Source organism: Phytophthora cinnamomi (assembly GCF_018691715.1).
Source record: "Phytophthora cinnamomi strain GKB4 chromosome Unknown Contig22, whole genome shotgun sequence".
Classification (NCBI taxonomy): domain Eukaryota; phylum Oomycota; class Peronosporomycetes; order Peronosporales; family Peronosporaceae; genus Phytophthora; species Phytophthora cinnamomi.
In genome coordinates, this window is record NW_027150955.1 from 826,537 (window position 1) to 842,702 (window position 16,166).

Below are 16,166 nucleotides of genomic sequence, written 5' to 3' on the forward strand. Positions count from 1 at the left end.
CAACACTCCGACGGAGTCGGTAGTGATTGTAAAGGAGCCTGCGCGAATGGCGCAGGCTTTACGCGTTGGCATACCTCGCAAGCACGGACGTACTTGCGCACCCACTTATACTGGTGGTGCCACTAGAAGTCGCGCGTGAGAAAGACGTACGTCTTCTCACGTCCGAGATGTCCCGCAGTCGGGGCATCATAGTATTCGTACATGATCCTGAGTCGCAGGTCATGGTCATTCGGCACGACAACGCGATCCGCGTTGTCGTCGACTGCATTATAAAGTAGTACTGTGCACGTACACAAAGGTGCTTAGGCAGCTTCTGACGAGACTTGTCAGAAGGCGCTGTGCCATAGGCCAGCAAGAGTTTCGTGTCCGCGTCGTGCGCGTACGCGGCCTTCACATCGTCCAATAGAGACGATGTGGGTTTGGTCGATCGCATGGCGTCAATGACATTGACGTCGGCGGCTTCTGCGTAGTCCGGCCGACGTGATAACGCGTCGGTCACCACATCCAACCTTCCGGGTTTGTATTCGACCCGGAAGTTATACTCCGCAAAGAATGAGAGCCATCTCGCCATTCTTTGTGATATGTGTGGTAACTTCACTGCAGTGCGCAGTGATGCATGGTCGGTGTAGACCACGAACGGTCTACTTCCAAGCAAATACACTCGGAACTTTGCGAGTGTGTATTTCATGGCAAAGAGTTCCTTGTCATGTACCGGATAATTACGCTCAGCTGCCTTCGGCTGACGCGATTGGTAGTAGACGACACGATCACGGCCCTCGCGATCGTGCTGCATCAACGCGCATCCGATCGCGAAATCGGATGCGTCACATACGACGTGGAATGGACGATCTTGGTCAGCCACTGCCAAGATCGGCGCCTCAGTCAAGTCCCGCTTGACTGCATCGAATGCATTTTGGCAATCGGGTGTCCAGTTCCACACAGCTTCTTCTTAAGAAGTTGTGACAGCGGGCGGATCTTGCCCGCGTAATCATCCACGTACTTGCACAAGTACGTGGCCAAGCCAAGGAACTGCCTCCGTTCCTTGACATTTGAAGGCGTTGACCATTCATTGATCACTCTGACCTTTTCCGGGTCAGGGCGAATACCATTCTTGCCTACGAGATACCCGAGGACGGGCATCTCGCTCGCCCTGAAGATACACTTCTTCAGGTCCGCGTAGAGCTTATGCTTTCGCAGAAGCTCAAGTAGCTTCCGGAGATGCACCCTGTGCATCTCTACGTCGGTCTTCCCGTCCACAGTCCGGCTGTGGATGAACACATCATCGAAGTAGCTCGGCGCGAAGTCGCGCACCGAGCGCAACAAGTGCGTCACGCACCTGTTGAAGGTCGCAGGGGCGTTCTTGAGCCCCTGCGGCGTTACTAGCCACTCCCAGAGCATGCCGCTTGGCGTGCTCACTGCCGTGAGAGGGATATCGCTCTCACGCATTCTGACCCGATAGAATCCGTCTGACAACTCGAGAGCACTGTAATCGGTGCTCCCGGCCATCGAATCGATGATGACATCTTTTCGCGGTATCGGCGTCTGCGCCGGTACCGTCGCATCGTTCAGCTTGTTATACGCATGAACGATGCGCCATCCGCCCTGTGGCTTATTGACACAGAACGTCGGAGCACTGTGCGGGGACTTTGATTCCCGCACTTGTCCTGCTTTACGACGACTTTCAAAGAAGTCGTCGATCGCTTTCACTTGTTCTCGCGGCAGTGGCCACTGCCGCGTGACACAGTACTTCGTGCCCGGCACGAGATCAATCTCGTGCTGAATACCCTTATCCTGCGGAAGCTCCGCAGGAATCTCTTCCGGGAGTACGTCTTTGTACTCCCTCAGCAATTCGTAATAGGGACTCGACTTTAACGAGTCCCAACCTTGTTCTTCGAAGCGCTCTCGCTTCGTCTTCGCACTGAGAGTGTCTTCACACTCAGTGGTACTTCCCATGAAGAGCTGCCTCAGCTCTTCGCTCTCGCTCTCCGTTCTTTCGCTGTTCGAAAGAACGCAGACCTGCTCGATGCGTCCATCGTGCAAGTCGCGCGTGAAGCGCTTCCAGTTCATGACTGGAAGCGAAGTCAACTCCGACGCCGTCGTCGGAGGATTAGCGAGCTCCATTTCGCGATACTGGAATCCAGTATCGGTGCGCGTCAAGAGCTTAGCGTCTCGACGTCCAGCGTCACCGCCTCTGTCTGCCCAGCAGATGGTTCTCGTGGCGTCTCGGTCCCGGACGAGACTTGCACAGCGTTCTTCGTATGCGCCGTCTTCTTGTTGGCGGAGCCCGGCTCCGCACAGTTGTTCTTCTGGTCCAGGCCCGGCCGTGGGCAGTTGTTCGCCGGCGGACCCTGTCCGCGGGCGCGCGGTATCAAGTCCGGCTTGACCGCAAGTTCCTTCGTGCAGACCGGCTGCACGGTAATGTGTCCCTTCGCCGGCAGACCCTGTCTGCGGGCGCGCGATATCAAGCCCGGCTTAATCGCATGGCGCTTCGTCGTGCAGCCCGGCTACACGACAGCATGCAAATTGCGTCAGTGCGGTACGTTTGCAACCGTCCGCACTGTTTGCAGCGTCAACTCCCGGAGTTGACACGCCTTCGTCACCTCGACGCCATTCATTGGCGGAGCCCCTCATGACCGAGGGTGCGTCGGCTCCCGGAGCCGACGCGTCGTTGTCGACCTGACCACTTCGGGTCAGGGACTGTTCCTTACACGCTTGAACGTGGGTGTTGGTTCCCGGAACCAACACATCTTGTTCTTCTGACGTCGGCAGCATTGCCGACGTGGGTCTCACTTGTGCGCGCCCTCGCGCACTTCTTGGGCACTCCGGGACAGCAGCATAAAGCGCTGTCTCGACTGGAGAGCCGCGCGCACCTGCTGGTGCTTGCGCTGCGGTAACAAGGCCATCGCTCTCTGTTCCGCTGTCGCGACCGAAGCGCACGAGCGCGCGCATCTTCCAGTCTATCACCGGATCATGCCGTGGCTTGCACGGCATGCCCATTACCATGTCGAACTTATCGTCCAGGTCCAGGACGATAAAGTGTTCAACAAACACTCGTTGTTTGTACGAGAAGCGCACGTTCACGACGCGCTTCTCGGTCTTTACGATGGCACCTGTTGCCAGTCGTACCTCCAGAAGACTCGGTATGCTCCGTAGTCGAACAAAGCTGTTCTACGCGCCTGAATCTATCAATGCTCGAAGCGAGTCACTCGCTCTCTTCGACGTTACCTTCAAGATGACCAGATTCGGCCTGTCATCGTGCTTCTTGCAGTGAGAGTTGGTCTCACTGGGGGCTGCAGTCCTCAGTGTCGCGTGCCCGATGTCGGCACGCGCGACTGCATTACCAGTAGGGCGCCCCGCGCCTACTGGATGTTCGCGTTTTTTGTTGGTCCGCGGCGATGCCTAGCATCGCCACGACGGCCACCTCCAGGGGGCATGGGAGCTGTGCATTCCCGTGCAAAGTGACCGATCCTTCCGCAACGGAAGCATCGCACGTTACCTCCCTGCTGCTGGTAACCAGCAGTTGTTGCGTTCGAGAGGTCCATTGGTTCCGGACCTCCCGTCCTCGCTACCGGGCGTGGTTGCGGCCTCGGTACATTTGCATGGAGTTTAGCCTGCCGCAGGCTAAACTCTTCTTGCATGGCAAGAGTAATCGCAGCTTCGAGAGTACTCGGGTACTCTCGGAAGAGATAGGTCTTCACAGGCCCATCTCTAAGCCCTTTCATGAACGTGACGACCTTGGTCGCCTCGTCAATCGGGTTAGTCACGATATTTGATACCAAATATCGTGCGCGCTGCGCGTAAGCATGGACGTCATGCTTACCCTGCTGAAGGTCGAGGAACTCCGCTCTCGACCGGAACTCGTTTTACGGGGGCTCAAACGCTTGTTTGAGCTCCTCTTTGAACACTTCGTACGTGCTGAAGCACGTAGGATCGGAGAGTCGGCGTCCATACGCCCAACGCCTTGCGCGTCCGCCAAGGCAGGACATGGCGAACGCGACCTTCGACAGCGGGTCGACGATGCGTCGAGCCGCTTTGGTTGTGTCGAGTTCGACAAGCCATCGGAGGAGAGGCTCGCCCTCTCTTCCCACGTAATTGCTTACGCTCAACTTTAATGGTTGAGCACGCGGTGTCGTCCCTGACGACGCCGTCACTGAGGAAGCAGCGTCACGCTGCTCCTTCATGATGAACCACAGAGCAACACCATGTTGCTCCGTCGGCGATAGCGTACGCAGCATCGTAGCTATCGCAGCTTCTTCAATGACTGTTAACGGTCGTTGGAGGGCTTCCCACTCTGCGTCAGACAGGTGGGGGGCAGTCAGCGCGTGCAACATGTGTTGCAGGCGTATTGGAGCTCTCCATGGGCACCTCCGTGCCCATGTGGTTCTCGGCTCCGCGTTCGTACAGGGTGTACGAACGTCAAGCAGTCGGTCGTTGGACGGACTACTAAGTGCTACCAGGTGTAGTGGATCTAACTTGGCTCACTACTTCAGCTTACAAGTTGCGCTACGTGTATGAGGAAGCGTAAGTACTTAGTAATTACTTGAGTTAATTATATTTGAATACACAAATATAATTTAAATCAGATAAGACTCCAAGTGACTTAGATTAGGTAAAATGAGAACTGTGTTGTTTGTGAATTGATCTTCCTCCTAAATCTGTTAAACCTGTTTATCATCTATGAAAGGGGTTGACAGCGGCTGGCTGTCAGAGCCCCGCCAATATGCACGTCTCTAATTGGTAGGAAGATGCTGCTTTCTACCAATAGGATCTTTGGGTAGGTGTGGACCACTCATTGTGGTGGCCCGCTTCAATGTATCCATTGGTGTGACTTACACCTAGGTGAGGAAGTATCTAAAACTTTTAACAGATATCCTATCTGTTAAAATCACAAGTGGCTTGTAGCCACTTGTGCGTGTAACCCTGTTACAGTATGTCTTCGACGCCGTCCTGAATGCCGTGTACTTGCGACTGGCGGATTCTGCGCGCTTTTGATGGTACCCTTGTGCCATGTCGATCGTCGAGAAGAGTCGGCAGTCTACCATCCGATCGAAAAGCTCCTCAACTCTTGGGAGCGGGATTTTAGGCACCTCCGTTTGGGAGTTCACATACTGTTATGATGTCGTTATGATAGGAAGATATGATGCACTCTAATTGGGTCTAAATATATTATTAAATTAGCCAATAGGAAAAGTACATGTCACCTACTTGTGTGCACCACACACAACCTGCCGAGGGATGTAAGAGGAGGAGGAGGACGCGTGGCGCCGCCACTGCAGTCCCCCTCACTTCGAAACTGACGGCCTACAGCTAAGGCTGACACATACCTATAATCCATTACCCATCGCACCGGTAGTGATGTATTTTCTGACCGAACCCATTCTGCCTTGGTCGGAACCTTCCTCGAAACCGAGTCCTTCTTTGGCACCGCGAAAATGCTCAACATCCAGGGCGAATCGGACGTCTCGATCCACTTCTTTCGCAGAAGCTCGTCGACAAACAGCTTGAGGGCTTCTTGCTCGGTCTTCGAAAGACGAAATGGCGCGCGTGGGCTCGGACGCGCATCATACTTCATCGTGAGCGCAAATTCCACCTCACGCGATCCTGGCAGCTCATTGGGCAGTTCCATGGGAAAGCAGTCAGCGTAGTCTCGCAGCAGGCGGTCGATAGCGGGCGAGGTCCATCGCTCATCCCCACCTCCCGCTCCGCCCTTAGCGATACCAGGAACCTTGTCGCCGCTGCACCAGTCGTCCCCGTCGTCTGGGGCGTTGCCCTTGATGTTTATCGAGTGGCACGTCGTCAGACCTGCAGCCTCCGCTTCCTCGGCCATGTTATAATCAAGCGTTACCTGATGCGTGCGCCAATTAATGCACGGGTTAAAACGGGAAAAACACGGTTTACCCAAAATTACGTCGTGAGTAGCTGGCAAGTCCCACTCCGAGAATAGCATATCGCTAAGAATATACCTCTCCAACGTCAAATCGGTCTTTACCTCATTGATTCACTGCGCATCGATGACCGAGCCGTCAAAACGCTCCGCGATCGCCTTCATGCGCTTCATCACTTCCGTGGCTAGGCCCTTGCGCAGCACGTTGTGATCTGCACCACTGTCCAGCAGAATTTTGACTGGAGTATCGTGCACCTTACCATTCTTCACCAGCAGCTGATGTGCCATAAGTTCCTCGTTCTGGCGCCCAGAGCTTCTAATGCCAGCTGCATTGCTTGTCATCCTCTCGAACAGCTCTGTCTCGGCGTCTGGGTTCTTCTCTTCGTAGGCATGGACACGGTGACTAGCCGTATTGGTGACGTCGTCGTTGCCGCGGGGCATACGCGCTTCGCGCTGGCGCTGGCAGCTCTGCTGCTGCCGTTGAGGCTGCCGAGGAGGTACGCGCTGTCCGCTTTGCTTCCAGCAATGAGCCATTCGATGTCCTGGCTCCTTGAAAAAGAAGCACAGGTTGCGTCTCTGGCACACATCCCTGGAGATCACTCTGCCACACCCTATGTCCATAGGTTCAGGCTGAGGTTCTCGAGCCGGGGCGCGATTTGGGTTGCGACCAAATTGTCGGCGGTCACTGACTCGTTGAAACGCGGATCAGGGAGTTCCCCGAGATCCACGAATCTGGGTCTGATGGGCACGCTCGTATTCCATAGCCACGTTTGCGGCTTGGTGCACAGTACTGCGCCGGCGATACACAACCTCGGCGCGAGTCTGGGACACGAGACCACGCGTAAAGAGCGTGATCCTGTCGAGTTCGCCCATGTCTTTGACTCGGCTGATGAGCTTGCGATACTTGGTGACGTATTTAGCCAGGGATCGACACTCTCGTTGCTTTAGTTGGTACAGCGAGTCACGCAGGCGCTTCTGCAAGTCAGGTGGAATGAACTCGCGGCGCCGCTGCGAGCGCCGTAATGTCATTAATTTCATGTTGCTTCGTAATGTACCAGGCAGCAGCTTGGCCCGTTAGGTTAGAAACCATGATGGCCAGCACACGTTTGCGGTTATCTTCATGCGTGTAGTCGATATTCTTAGCCTCAAAGAACAGCCTGGCTTGATCCAGGAACAGCTCCAGGCTTTCTCCGAACGAGTCGCCATAGTGCGGAATACTGATGCCTTCTACCCTCCGCTCCGCGGGTGGCTTGTTCTCAATCTTTTCCATCAGCTCCTGCTGTTTGCGCAGGACCGTGGTCATCTTTGCCAAAACCTGGGCAGCTACGTTTGCGTCCATCTTCACTTGGCGCTCAGACGGCTTTCAGCACAACTCTGTCTGTGGGCACGACGGCACAGCGCTTACTTCTTCTCATGGGGCTTGCTTCTCAAAGCACTGCGGGCACGACAGCACAGCGCAAACCCGACTTCCACTTGAGATGGTGTGTACCACACGAAATTCGGTCCGATGTGTGTGGGCCACTCAATACCTCCGGGACCGCGACCAAATGTCGACTTTGGGCACTTCCGATATAGCTGGAGAGCCGCGACGTGGATCGCGTTCGGGGGGAGCCCTTCTCATCGAGGAAGGGTGTGAAGTAACACAAAAGCACAAGCGACTGTTGACGAAGGGATTTTCATTTGGCTGGACTATACGACCTTCTATTAGGGGTATTGCGATCTTCCAACAGACCGTGAGCGCCGACATGGAAGGCCTACCAGAGCCACCTGGCGAGGGCCCCCTGGGGCCCATAACAGAGCATATTATCCGCAGAGCGCTTGCTGGAGGAGAGGATAGCGGCGAGCAGACGCTGAACGACGGAATAACAGATGGATCATGCAACCAGGAAGCACAGCTTTCATCATCGATCAGAGTGCAGGAGTCGGACAATGAATCGATGAAGAGTACATCGGACCCACCAGCGTTTGACGAAGCTACCGCGGAGCCACTATCATTTACGGAGATGTATGAGTATCTACGGAGCGAATTGAGAGGATTAACTTTGGAAAAAGCAAAAAATGTAGAGAGTGCAATGGAGTACATGCAGGATCTCTTCGAAGAAGTATTCACTGCAAGGCCAGTCGAACCTCTCCCGCCAGATCGTGGACATTACCCTGATCTCAGCAGCGAGGAACTCGACAAACTTACTCAGCTTTTCCTTACGGAAATTGCAGACGATCGGGCGAACGCCAGGAAATGGCGAGCTCGCCTCCATGATCTCACGCGAGCTGTCTACAAGTCACGTAAATCCCTAGCGGAGACGATGGAAGTAAGCACACAAGCAGCCCAAGCAAAGCCAAAACAGGCTGGCAACCCGTGGTTGGAAAGGGCTAGCTCTACTACGAATTCAGCAACAGAAGATGTCGAAATGAATGGAAAAAAGCAAGATTCTACGTTCCGATTTCTCCGCAGCAGCTATCCACAAAATGAAATTGGTGATTTGCGTCGCCTCTGCGAAACCCGGTATGGATTTCCGAGTCGCCTCCGTCAACCAACCGATAATGAGTGGAAAATAGTCAAGGGCATCCTCGAAGGAACGATTTTGTGCATGGAAAGACTGCCAGACTTCCTCAAACGAGTATGCACCAACGCTGCACTACGCGTCATTCAAAATACTATCAAGGCGCAGGTGAAGGCGATCTTATGCTGCTACTCTCCCCTGATTTCAAAGTGTTCCCAGAATTTCAGTCACGGCGCAGGCTTACAAGTGAATTTTTTCTCGGCATCAAGAATAGTGGTAACAATCCTGCCAAAGTAGCTACGATGCTGCAAGAAGCCAAACAGATCTGCTATGATCAGGGGCATCACACGGTACACTTAATATTCTGGACACGAGAGATGGCAGCAAAATGGGGGAAAGAGTTTGGTACCCTGACCTTCCGGAACAGGCGTTTCCCGCTCCAGAATGCGCACCAAGAAGATGCATCCTTACCTGAAGACAACACACAGAGAGCAACGCGAATGTGGGCTAGGCAAATAGGAGCTGATGGAATCCGCAATGAACTACCACATGATCGTTATCATGTTCGACTTCTCAATATTTCTCGTTTCATGGACGAAGCCGCTATTGATGCGTTTATTCAGGTGAATTTTGCGGGAGTTTACACAACGTGGCAAGAGCCTTGTGATAATAACCACGCACTTCAGACGGACACGTGGGATATATTATTTCGAAGTCCGCATTGCCCTCAGTTCTTAGAAGGCAAACGATTCATCAACTGGGCAGGAACCAAAATTCTAGAGCACCATGTTAGCAAGAATCGGGCTTCACCATGTTTCTCATGTGGTGGCCACGGGCACATGCGAACGGTCTGTACTGTATCGGATAGCTACTGGCGCACGCACTATAGTGTGGAAGTAACGGCATTTACGATAGCTGAACTTCCGCGCCAAGCCTCTACAGTAACCAGCCTGCAAGAGCTTTCTACCCTTTGGGTCAATGAGCAAGAGGATCCGGTAGGTCAACTACGAACACCCTCACCGGTACCACCTGTCACGTTGCTGCAACGAAATCAAACAACAAAGCCGACGTCCAATTTACCAGAAAAAAATGCATATACAGTACCAACAAGTGCAGAACAATGGCGTGTGGCCGGGAAGTTAAATCGCACGCAGAATAACAAGAAAACTCAGCAGAACGCTGGCTTCCACCAGGAATTACCAACCAGTGAACTAGGTCAGCCATCAGTAAAATCGACCGTGCAAACAGACTGCCAAACACCCACGAGCAAGGCGTCATCAAAGCCGACTGAGAGCGGGACATCAATCTCTGACGAGGTAAAAAGAAAGTTAAGTCAACGGTCAGCAGCGATGGAAAAACAGCAACGATTAATTGAGCAGCAAATACTATCCAAACGCACCAATTACGACCCTCAAGCCCTGGGTCGCTGCCAAGAACTAGCACTGGAAACGCAGGTATCCTGGAGTGGAAACAAAGTGCTACAGGGATGTGGGCTCCAGGAGATGTTTACACCACCAACAGGCAACTGTCAGTATTATGCCACAGCTATGGCATTACTCAGAAGAAGCTTCGACTCCATGGAAAGCAAAATCGCAATCGAGAACTTGACTGGCAAATTAAAAAAAGGCATTGTAGCGGCCTCGAACCATTTCTTTGAGGAAGAATTCCCACACGGTATTCGTGAGGCAATCCTCAGCACACTCGATACTACAAAAGATGAACTAACGCCTGTGCAGTCTGAAAAAGCGTTACGGAGCCACTTACAAGCTACTGGGCAATCGAACTCGAAGAGAGATGATTATATTGATCATCGCTACTGGGGAAACGAGGTAACTCTGAGAATGATGGCAAAAATTCTGAACAGAAAAATTTATGTAGTTGTTGCGGCGAAGGGCTTAGAAACCCCTAGTTATCAAATCTTTATTCCAGCCCAACGGCAAGTATCCAGCGTGGAATTTTCTTCAGCGACAGAGAAGAATTTCCCAGTCGGAGCACCAACAGGGTGGATAAACGACATCCAACATGAAATTCATCGCGGGGCTAAAGTGCAAGAGAGTCCCATTGTACTGCTTTATCAATCTGAACACTACAGTTGGCTTCGGTTCAAGCACAGAATGGAATGTGCGGAACCTCTTGAAGAAATAAATCAAGTCAGCCCGATGGATGTAGATGACATCATTGATCTTACCAGGGAAGAAAATGTAAATGTAGTTCACCGTGGCCAACTCACGGGGTCGGAAGGAAATCAGACCAGCAATATAGACCGCGATCAAGACACGATCCGTGAAACTAATCAAGATCCGGATCAGCAAGAGCGTAAGGAAATAGAGCTATTTGGAGGAGCACGGAAGCAGGAACTAGAAGCATTCCCCACTGCCGGACTGCACGGCCTATCACCAGGGAAACGACATGAACTTCGCGAATTGAATTTGGAGGACAGAGTAGTAGTGGGAAGGTGGACTAGTGTGTACGAGATAACACCGGAGACACTGAGGAAATGGAAAGCAGAGCTGGAAACAGCGGGTTGTTCATATACCTACACAGATACACAATCTCCAGACAGCTGTGAAACAGGGTCGGAATGGTCTCGGTCCGATGCCATAATGACAGAGCCCGAAGCAGAATCCACAACACAAGCGACTGGGTTTGGAAGGTTTCAAAACGATAATGAGTTCAATGGACTACAGAAACGAGTTTTGAAGTGGGCATGGAACCAGCTCCAAGACCGTTGGACCGGGTCAGTTCCGCTTCCAAGTTTGCCAGCATCAACGGCAAACTGGAAAGAGGTAGTTCAAAAAGAACCAACAGCGTTAATGCAACTCCTCCAGCACTTTCAGTCGCCAGAATATATTCTTGCTGAAATGACTGATGCAGTACTGGAGGCATGGACACTACAAACTCGAATGGCGGTCTTACTTCACTGTCTGGATCACATTGCGACGACCTCGCCCAACAAAGAAGTCGGGTCATGGGCCCGACAATGGAGTGAAGCGTTTATAACGCAAGCTCACGCAAACCTCGAATTGGTGGAACTTTATCCAGAAGAACTCTGGAAAAACCTAAAGAAACATAAGTACGCAGGTTCAGAGCTTCTAAAGCTCTGCCGCTCCAACCAGCGGAAAAAATTGACTAAGATGCTGCTAACAGCACACATTTATAAGGAAGAGCTGCGAATGACATTCGTTCCCGCAAGAGAATCCCCAGGATCGATCACGGAACACTTGGATACCCTTTTCGCAGTAATGGAGAGAATTCCCAGCTTTGAAGCGGCCATTGAGCAACCTGATAATGTTGGGTACTGGAGCAAATTGGAGACTTTATTTTCAACCAACCTGGTTGGAAAAGAATCCGTGGAAAATACGAATACAGCCAAATCACTCTAGCTGAAACGACCATGGACTCTAACGACCCGACTCGGGGAGATTACTACGCAGATCTCAGCAACATAGCATCACTATTCGAAGAGCCCATCCTCAAGCAAAGACAATCGACTACCAAAAATAAAACAATTTCAATAGCAACACAGAATCTACGAGGTTTTGCGAAAGCATCTCGAAGAAGATGGATAAATAGCTGGAGAAGGTACCGTGAACATCGGGCTCCAGACATCATCCTAGTACAAGATACCCATCTCCGGGCCGATCCAGAAATCGAAGAAGTACGTGCACAATGGATACGAACATGGCAACTATTACGTACAGAGACCCAGCTTAGTTACTGGAGTGCTACAGACACACGCTCCGCCGGGATGGGAATCCTGGTTACGCCAGAAATTAGCAGCCGTGTGAAACCTTGGCAAAAAGCATCTTGGACTCATCGGATAATGGCAATTGAAGTAGATAAATGGCTCATTCTCAACATATACGCACCGGCAAAGAAAGAAGATAGACCCCAATTTTTCGCGATCTCGAACCGTGGCTAAATAACCACGACTCAATCATCATGGGAGGAGACTTTAACTGTGTTCTCCGTCCTAGTCGTGATCGTATCACCAACAGACAACCGAGCTCAGCCCCCTGCGAAAGCACAATCTTGCAAAATCTCATAGACAAACAAGATATGACGGATGCGATTGATTTGCACCAAGATTTTGATGAAGATGAAGAAACGATTGACCCTCTCCATTATTTTACTCGATGGAGCAATGATGGAGCGAGCCGTTTAGATCGATTCTATGTGAAGGGAGAACCATTTCTTGCAACGCAATCACTAACTGTGTTTGATGCAGCCCATGATTCTGATCATCAAGAAGTAAGACTTGATCTCTCAACAGGAAAATCTCCGGCTACACGGCCAACACATGAAGTATTTTACCCCATACACAGTGGACGACCACAAAGAGTGCATGACGCAATCGAAGAGGGTCTGTTACCGCTACTAGAAGCTTTCGACAAGAATCCCCAGCCGGTAGCACATTGGGATGAACTCGTTGCACAAATTCAACAGCTACTACAACAAGTCAAACAAACAGATAAAGTGCAAACAGCTCGATATTACAGGAAGCTTCGGACGGAAACGCTCGGACTCAGAACGACCAGACGAGAAATACTGCAAGAAAAGGCAGTTAAATCCTGTGCAGGCGCGGCAAGATCGTTTGGATGTAAACTTAGTAGATCTGATGAGGAAACAAGGCGTTTCTTCAAACGCAACTGTGATTGGCAACGGGATCAAACCATTACAACGATTAAACCTTCTCCTGGCCACTTCTATCGTGATGACTGCCTGCTGGAGGAAAGAATGGCAGCAGAATGGAGTCACGTGTTTGGAGCATCTCACGCAGATACACAACACCCTGATCAAACAAAGATTGAAAAATTCTTAAGCATACCAGCAAACCGACGTTTGACTCGTAAAAATGCCAGGATGCTGGTTGAACCTATTACCGAATCGGAAACTTTGAGAGCTATTGAACATTTGCAAGCACACAAGTCGGGTGGGACGACAGGTCTGAACCACGAGTTTTATAAGGATTTCGTGGAGCTGCTTACACCAACACTCACTAAGTTATTCAATAGTATCATGAATGGTGATGGAGTTCCAAGATCCTTTCTGGCTGCAACAGTTGTTCCCTTGAGAAAAATGGAGACTCAGCAGACGCGATGGACTACCGACCCATTGCATTGTTAAATACAGCTTACAAGCTCTTTGGCCGTATTCTAGCTGAACGGGTCCATGTGATACTCCCCAAGTTAATCAGCAAATCTCAACAGGGCTTTGTGCGGGGGCGCAGTATCGACAAAACAGTGACAATATTGCGTAGTATCTTGGAAAAGAGCGAAGAAGACTCAGGAATGGAATGGTCTGATTCTGCTGCGGTGCTCTGTTTAGACCTCAGAAAAGCGTATGACACCCTTGACAGAAACTTCTTACAGAGTGTACTCCGAGCCTATGGATTCTCTAAAAATTTCCTCAAAATAATCAGAACTCTGCATGGAAGGAACTACAGCGCAGTTCCTAGTCAACGGCAAACTTTCTACACCATGGGTGGTAAGATCAGGAATTAGACAGGGGTGTCCGTTGGCGCCTCTCTTATTCATTCTAGCGGTCGATACATTGGGTCAAGCAATTAACGGTCAGTCAGAACTAAAAGGAATTGCGATTTCAGGATCAGGTAGTGAACGACATAAGTTTTCCGCCTTTGTGGACGATAGCACGATATTTATGAGCTCCATGAAGGAACTTAGCCTCGTTAAACGATTGCTGGAGGATTTTGGCGGAGTATCAGGACTTCGGGTTCAACCGCACAAAAGCATTTTGATTAGCCTCAACACTATCGGAACACCAACAAAATGGAATGGTTTCCCTGTCCTTCATCCCTCCAGTACAACGAGACAACTTGGATACTGGGTCGGCAATACATCGGCCGCTAATGATAACTGGGAGATCCGAATTGAAAAAATTCAACGACGACTAAGAATTGCTACTACTATCAGCAACTCGGTGGCGCAAAGGGTAACATTGTTCAATGTCGTGGCACTACCATCAATACTGTACACGGCTAAGCAATTTATACCCCAAAGGACGCCCTGCGTCGGCTAGAAAAATCTTCAAAAGCAATTTATCTGGAAAGGTTCAGCAAGTACAGCAGCAACCAAGCACAAATTCAATCCGGCTTTAATTTTTACCCCACGTCAACAAGGTGGGTTAGGACTCCAAGAGATCAAATCAGCACTAAGAGCGACCCGAAGTAATCTCGCGGAGAGATGGCTCCACGAGGAAACAGATATCTATTCTGCAGCTTGGCATAGATCAGTTCATCCCGAAAAACTCATGAAGAGTTCATGTTGTGGTTTTCAGCCTACTAATTTAAGTATGATTGAACGAAGCCTGCGCGAATCCAAGGGTATACCCCAGATATCCGCGCAACGCTTAGGTCTGCAAGAGCTTTGGTGGGCACACTCCAAAGGCCTACTACCAGATGTTGCACAACGTGAAGAGATTAAACGTCGTCAACAACAAAATGCTGCAACAAGCTCCTGTTATTGGATAGAAGGAAAACTACTGCGTTTCACCACAACAGACATCAACCACCATGATATCCCAGCAGATTTAGCAGGGTTTCTGCGAAATTCGACTTGGCATGACAACGCGTGCATACTTGATCTCCAAGGTCAACCCCTTCGCCTCAGTAATTTCCCCGCTTTAACGTCGGCAAAGCTTGGAGAGATTTTAGTTAAGCCAGAACCCGGATTAACACCAGGCCAAGAATACGGAACTTTGATTCAACCGCCACTAAGTTCATCGATTTATAAAGCTCGCCAGCACCGACAAATTGTTCGTTGGTGTAGAAGTGTTCTTCTCAGCCTACCGTGGAGCTTTTGGACAGCGCCTAGCGCTCCTCTGAGTCCGTATAGTCAGCCCCAGCTGCAAAGTAATCTACAGTGGGTACTCCACAGTACCAACACGATTATGGCAACAAGAATCGATTATTATCAGAGTGACGCCGTCATGCAGGTTATGCGCAATTCGGACGGGTGGACGTGGAGCATCAGCTACGCCTCGAACGAATACAGGCAAACAAATGACTATCTTCAATGGGCTGCGTGGGAAGTACGAGAAGGAATTGCGTTCACATCTAATGCACAAACATCCAAATATCCGTGGACAGCGCCGCCGGGAACAAAAGCGCTACAGTTAAGCTTTGCAATCCGCAAACAACGGTCCAAGGACATTAAACGTAATCTTCAACCGGATCTGACTGAAATGTTAGCCAAAATCCAGAAGAAAGGAGCGCAATCACCTTGGAGAAAGTTTGCGCTTACTCAATCTCCACACCAAATCTGGAACAATCAAGGTCTATTCACTGATTATCAAAATTGGACAATCTACCGCATTTCGCTAGGTGCATTGAATCTTTTCCATAGTGGATGGCACCATAATAGGGGGTGTATGGAGCCTACATGTACCGCTACACTGGAGACAATAGATCACATTATTTGGGAATGCGAGAAAGCCCAAATCGCATGGAAAACTTGGTTAGACAGCTGGCTGGGCCATCCAACTAAACCCAGCGACCGCAATTCCCTGCAACCTTTTCTCGCCTCACGACAAGCTCCTAGTATAACACAATACTTTATCGCTACTGCTCAGCAGTGCATAACCAGATGGACTTCTCAACACGATGAAGCCATGGCGACACTGTGGGTAATTTGGTCAACTCTCACTCCAACACTATTGTGGCGTCTCCGAAATCGACAAGTATTTGACCAGCTACACACATCAATAAAGGAAACAGCATCAGTTGTACGTGCAGCAGGAACGTTTCAGGTGATGGCAATCGC

General features: G+C 50.7%; 2 protein-coding genes across 2 annotated transcripts; both read right to left on the reverse strand.

Moving 5' to 3' along the window:
- Positions 1–5,998: 5,998 nt before the first annotated feature.
- IUM83_12154 (Retroelement pol Polyprotein) lies at positions 5,999–6,325 on the reverse strand (the record flags this gene model as incomplete). Its single annotated transcript, XM_067936759.1, has 1 exon — positions 5,999–6,325. The coding sequence occupies one exon, from the start codon at positions 6,323–6,325 to the stop codon at positions 5,999–6,001; it is 327 nt and encodes a 108-aa protein (XP_067794998.1).
- A 541-nt stretch (positions 6,326–6,866) lies between these two features.
- Positions 6,867–7,187, reverse strand: IUM83_12155 (Gag/polymerase/env Polyprotein; the record flags this gene model as incomplete). The annotated part of the gene is made up of 1 exon (XM_067936760.1): positions 6,867–7,187. The coding sequence occupies one exon, from the start codon at positions 7,185–7,187 to the stop codon at positions 6,867–6,869; it is 321 nt and encodes a 106-aa protein (XP_067794997.1).
- Between the last annotated feature and the right edge of the window lie 8,979 nt (positions 7,188–16,166).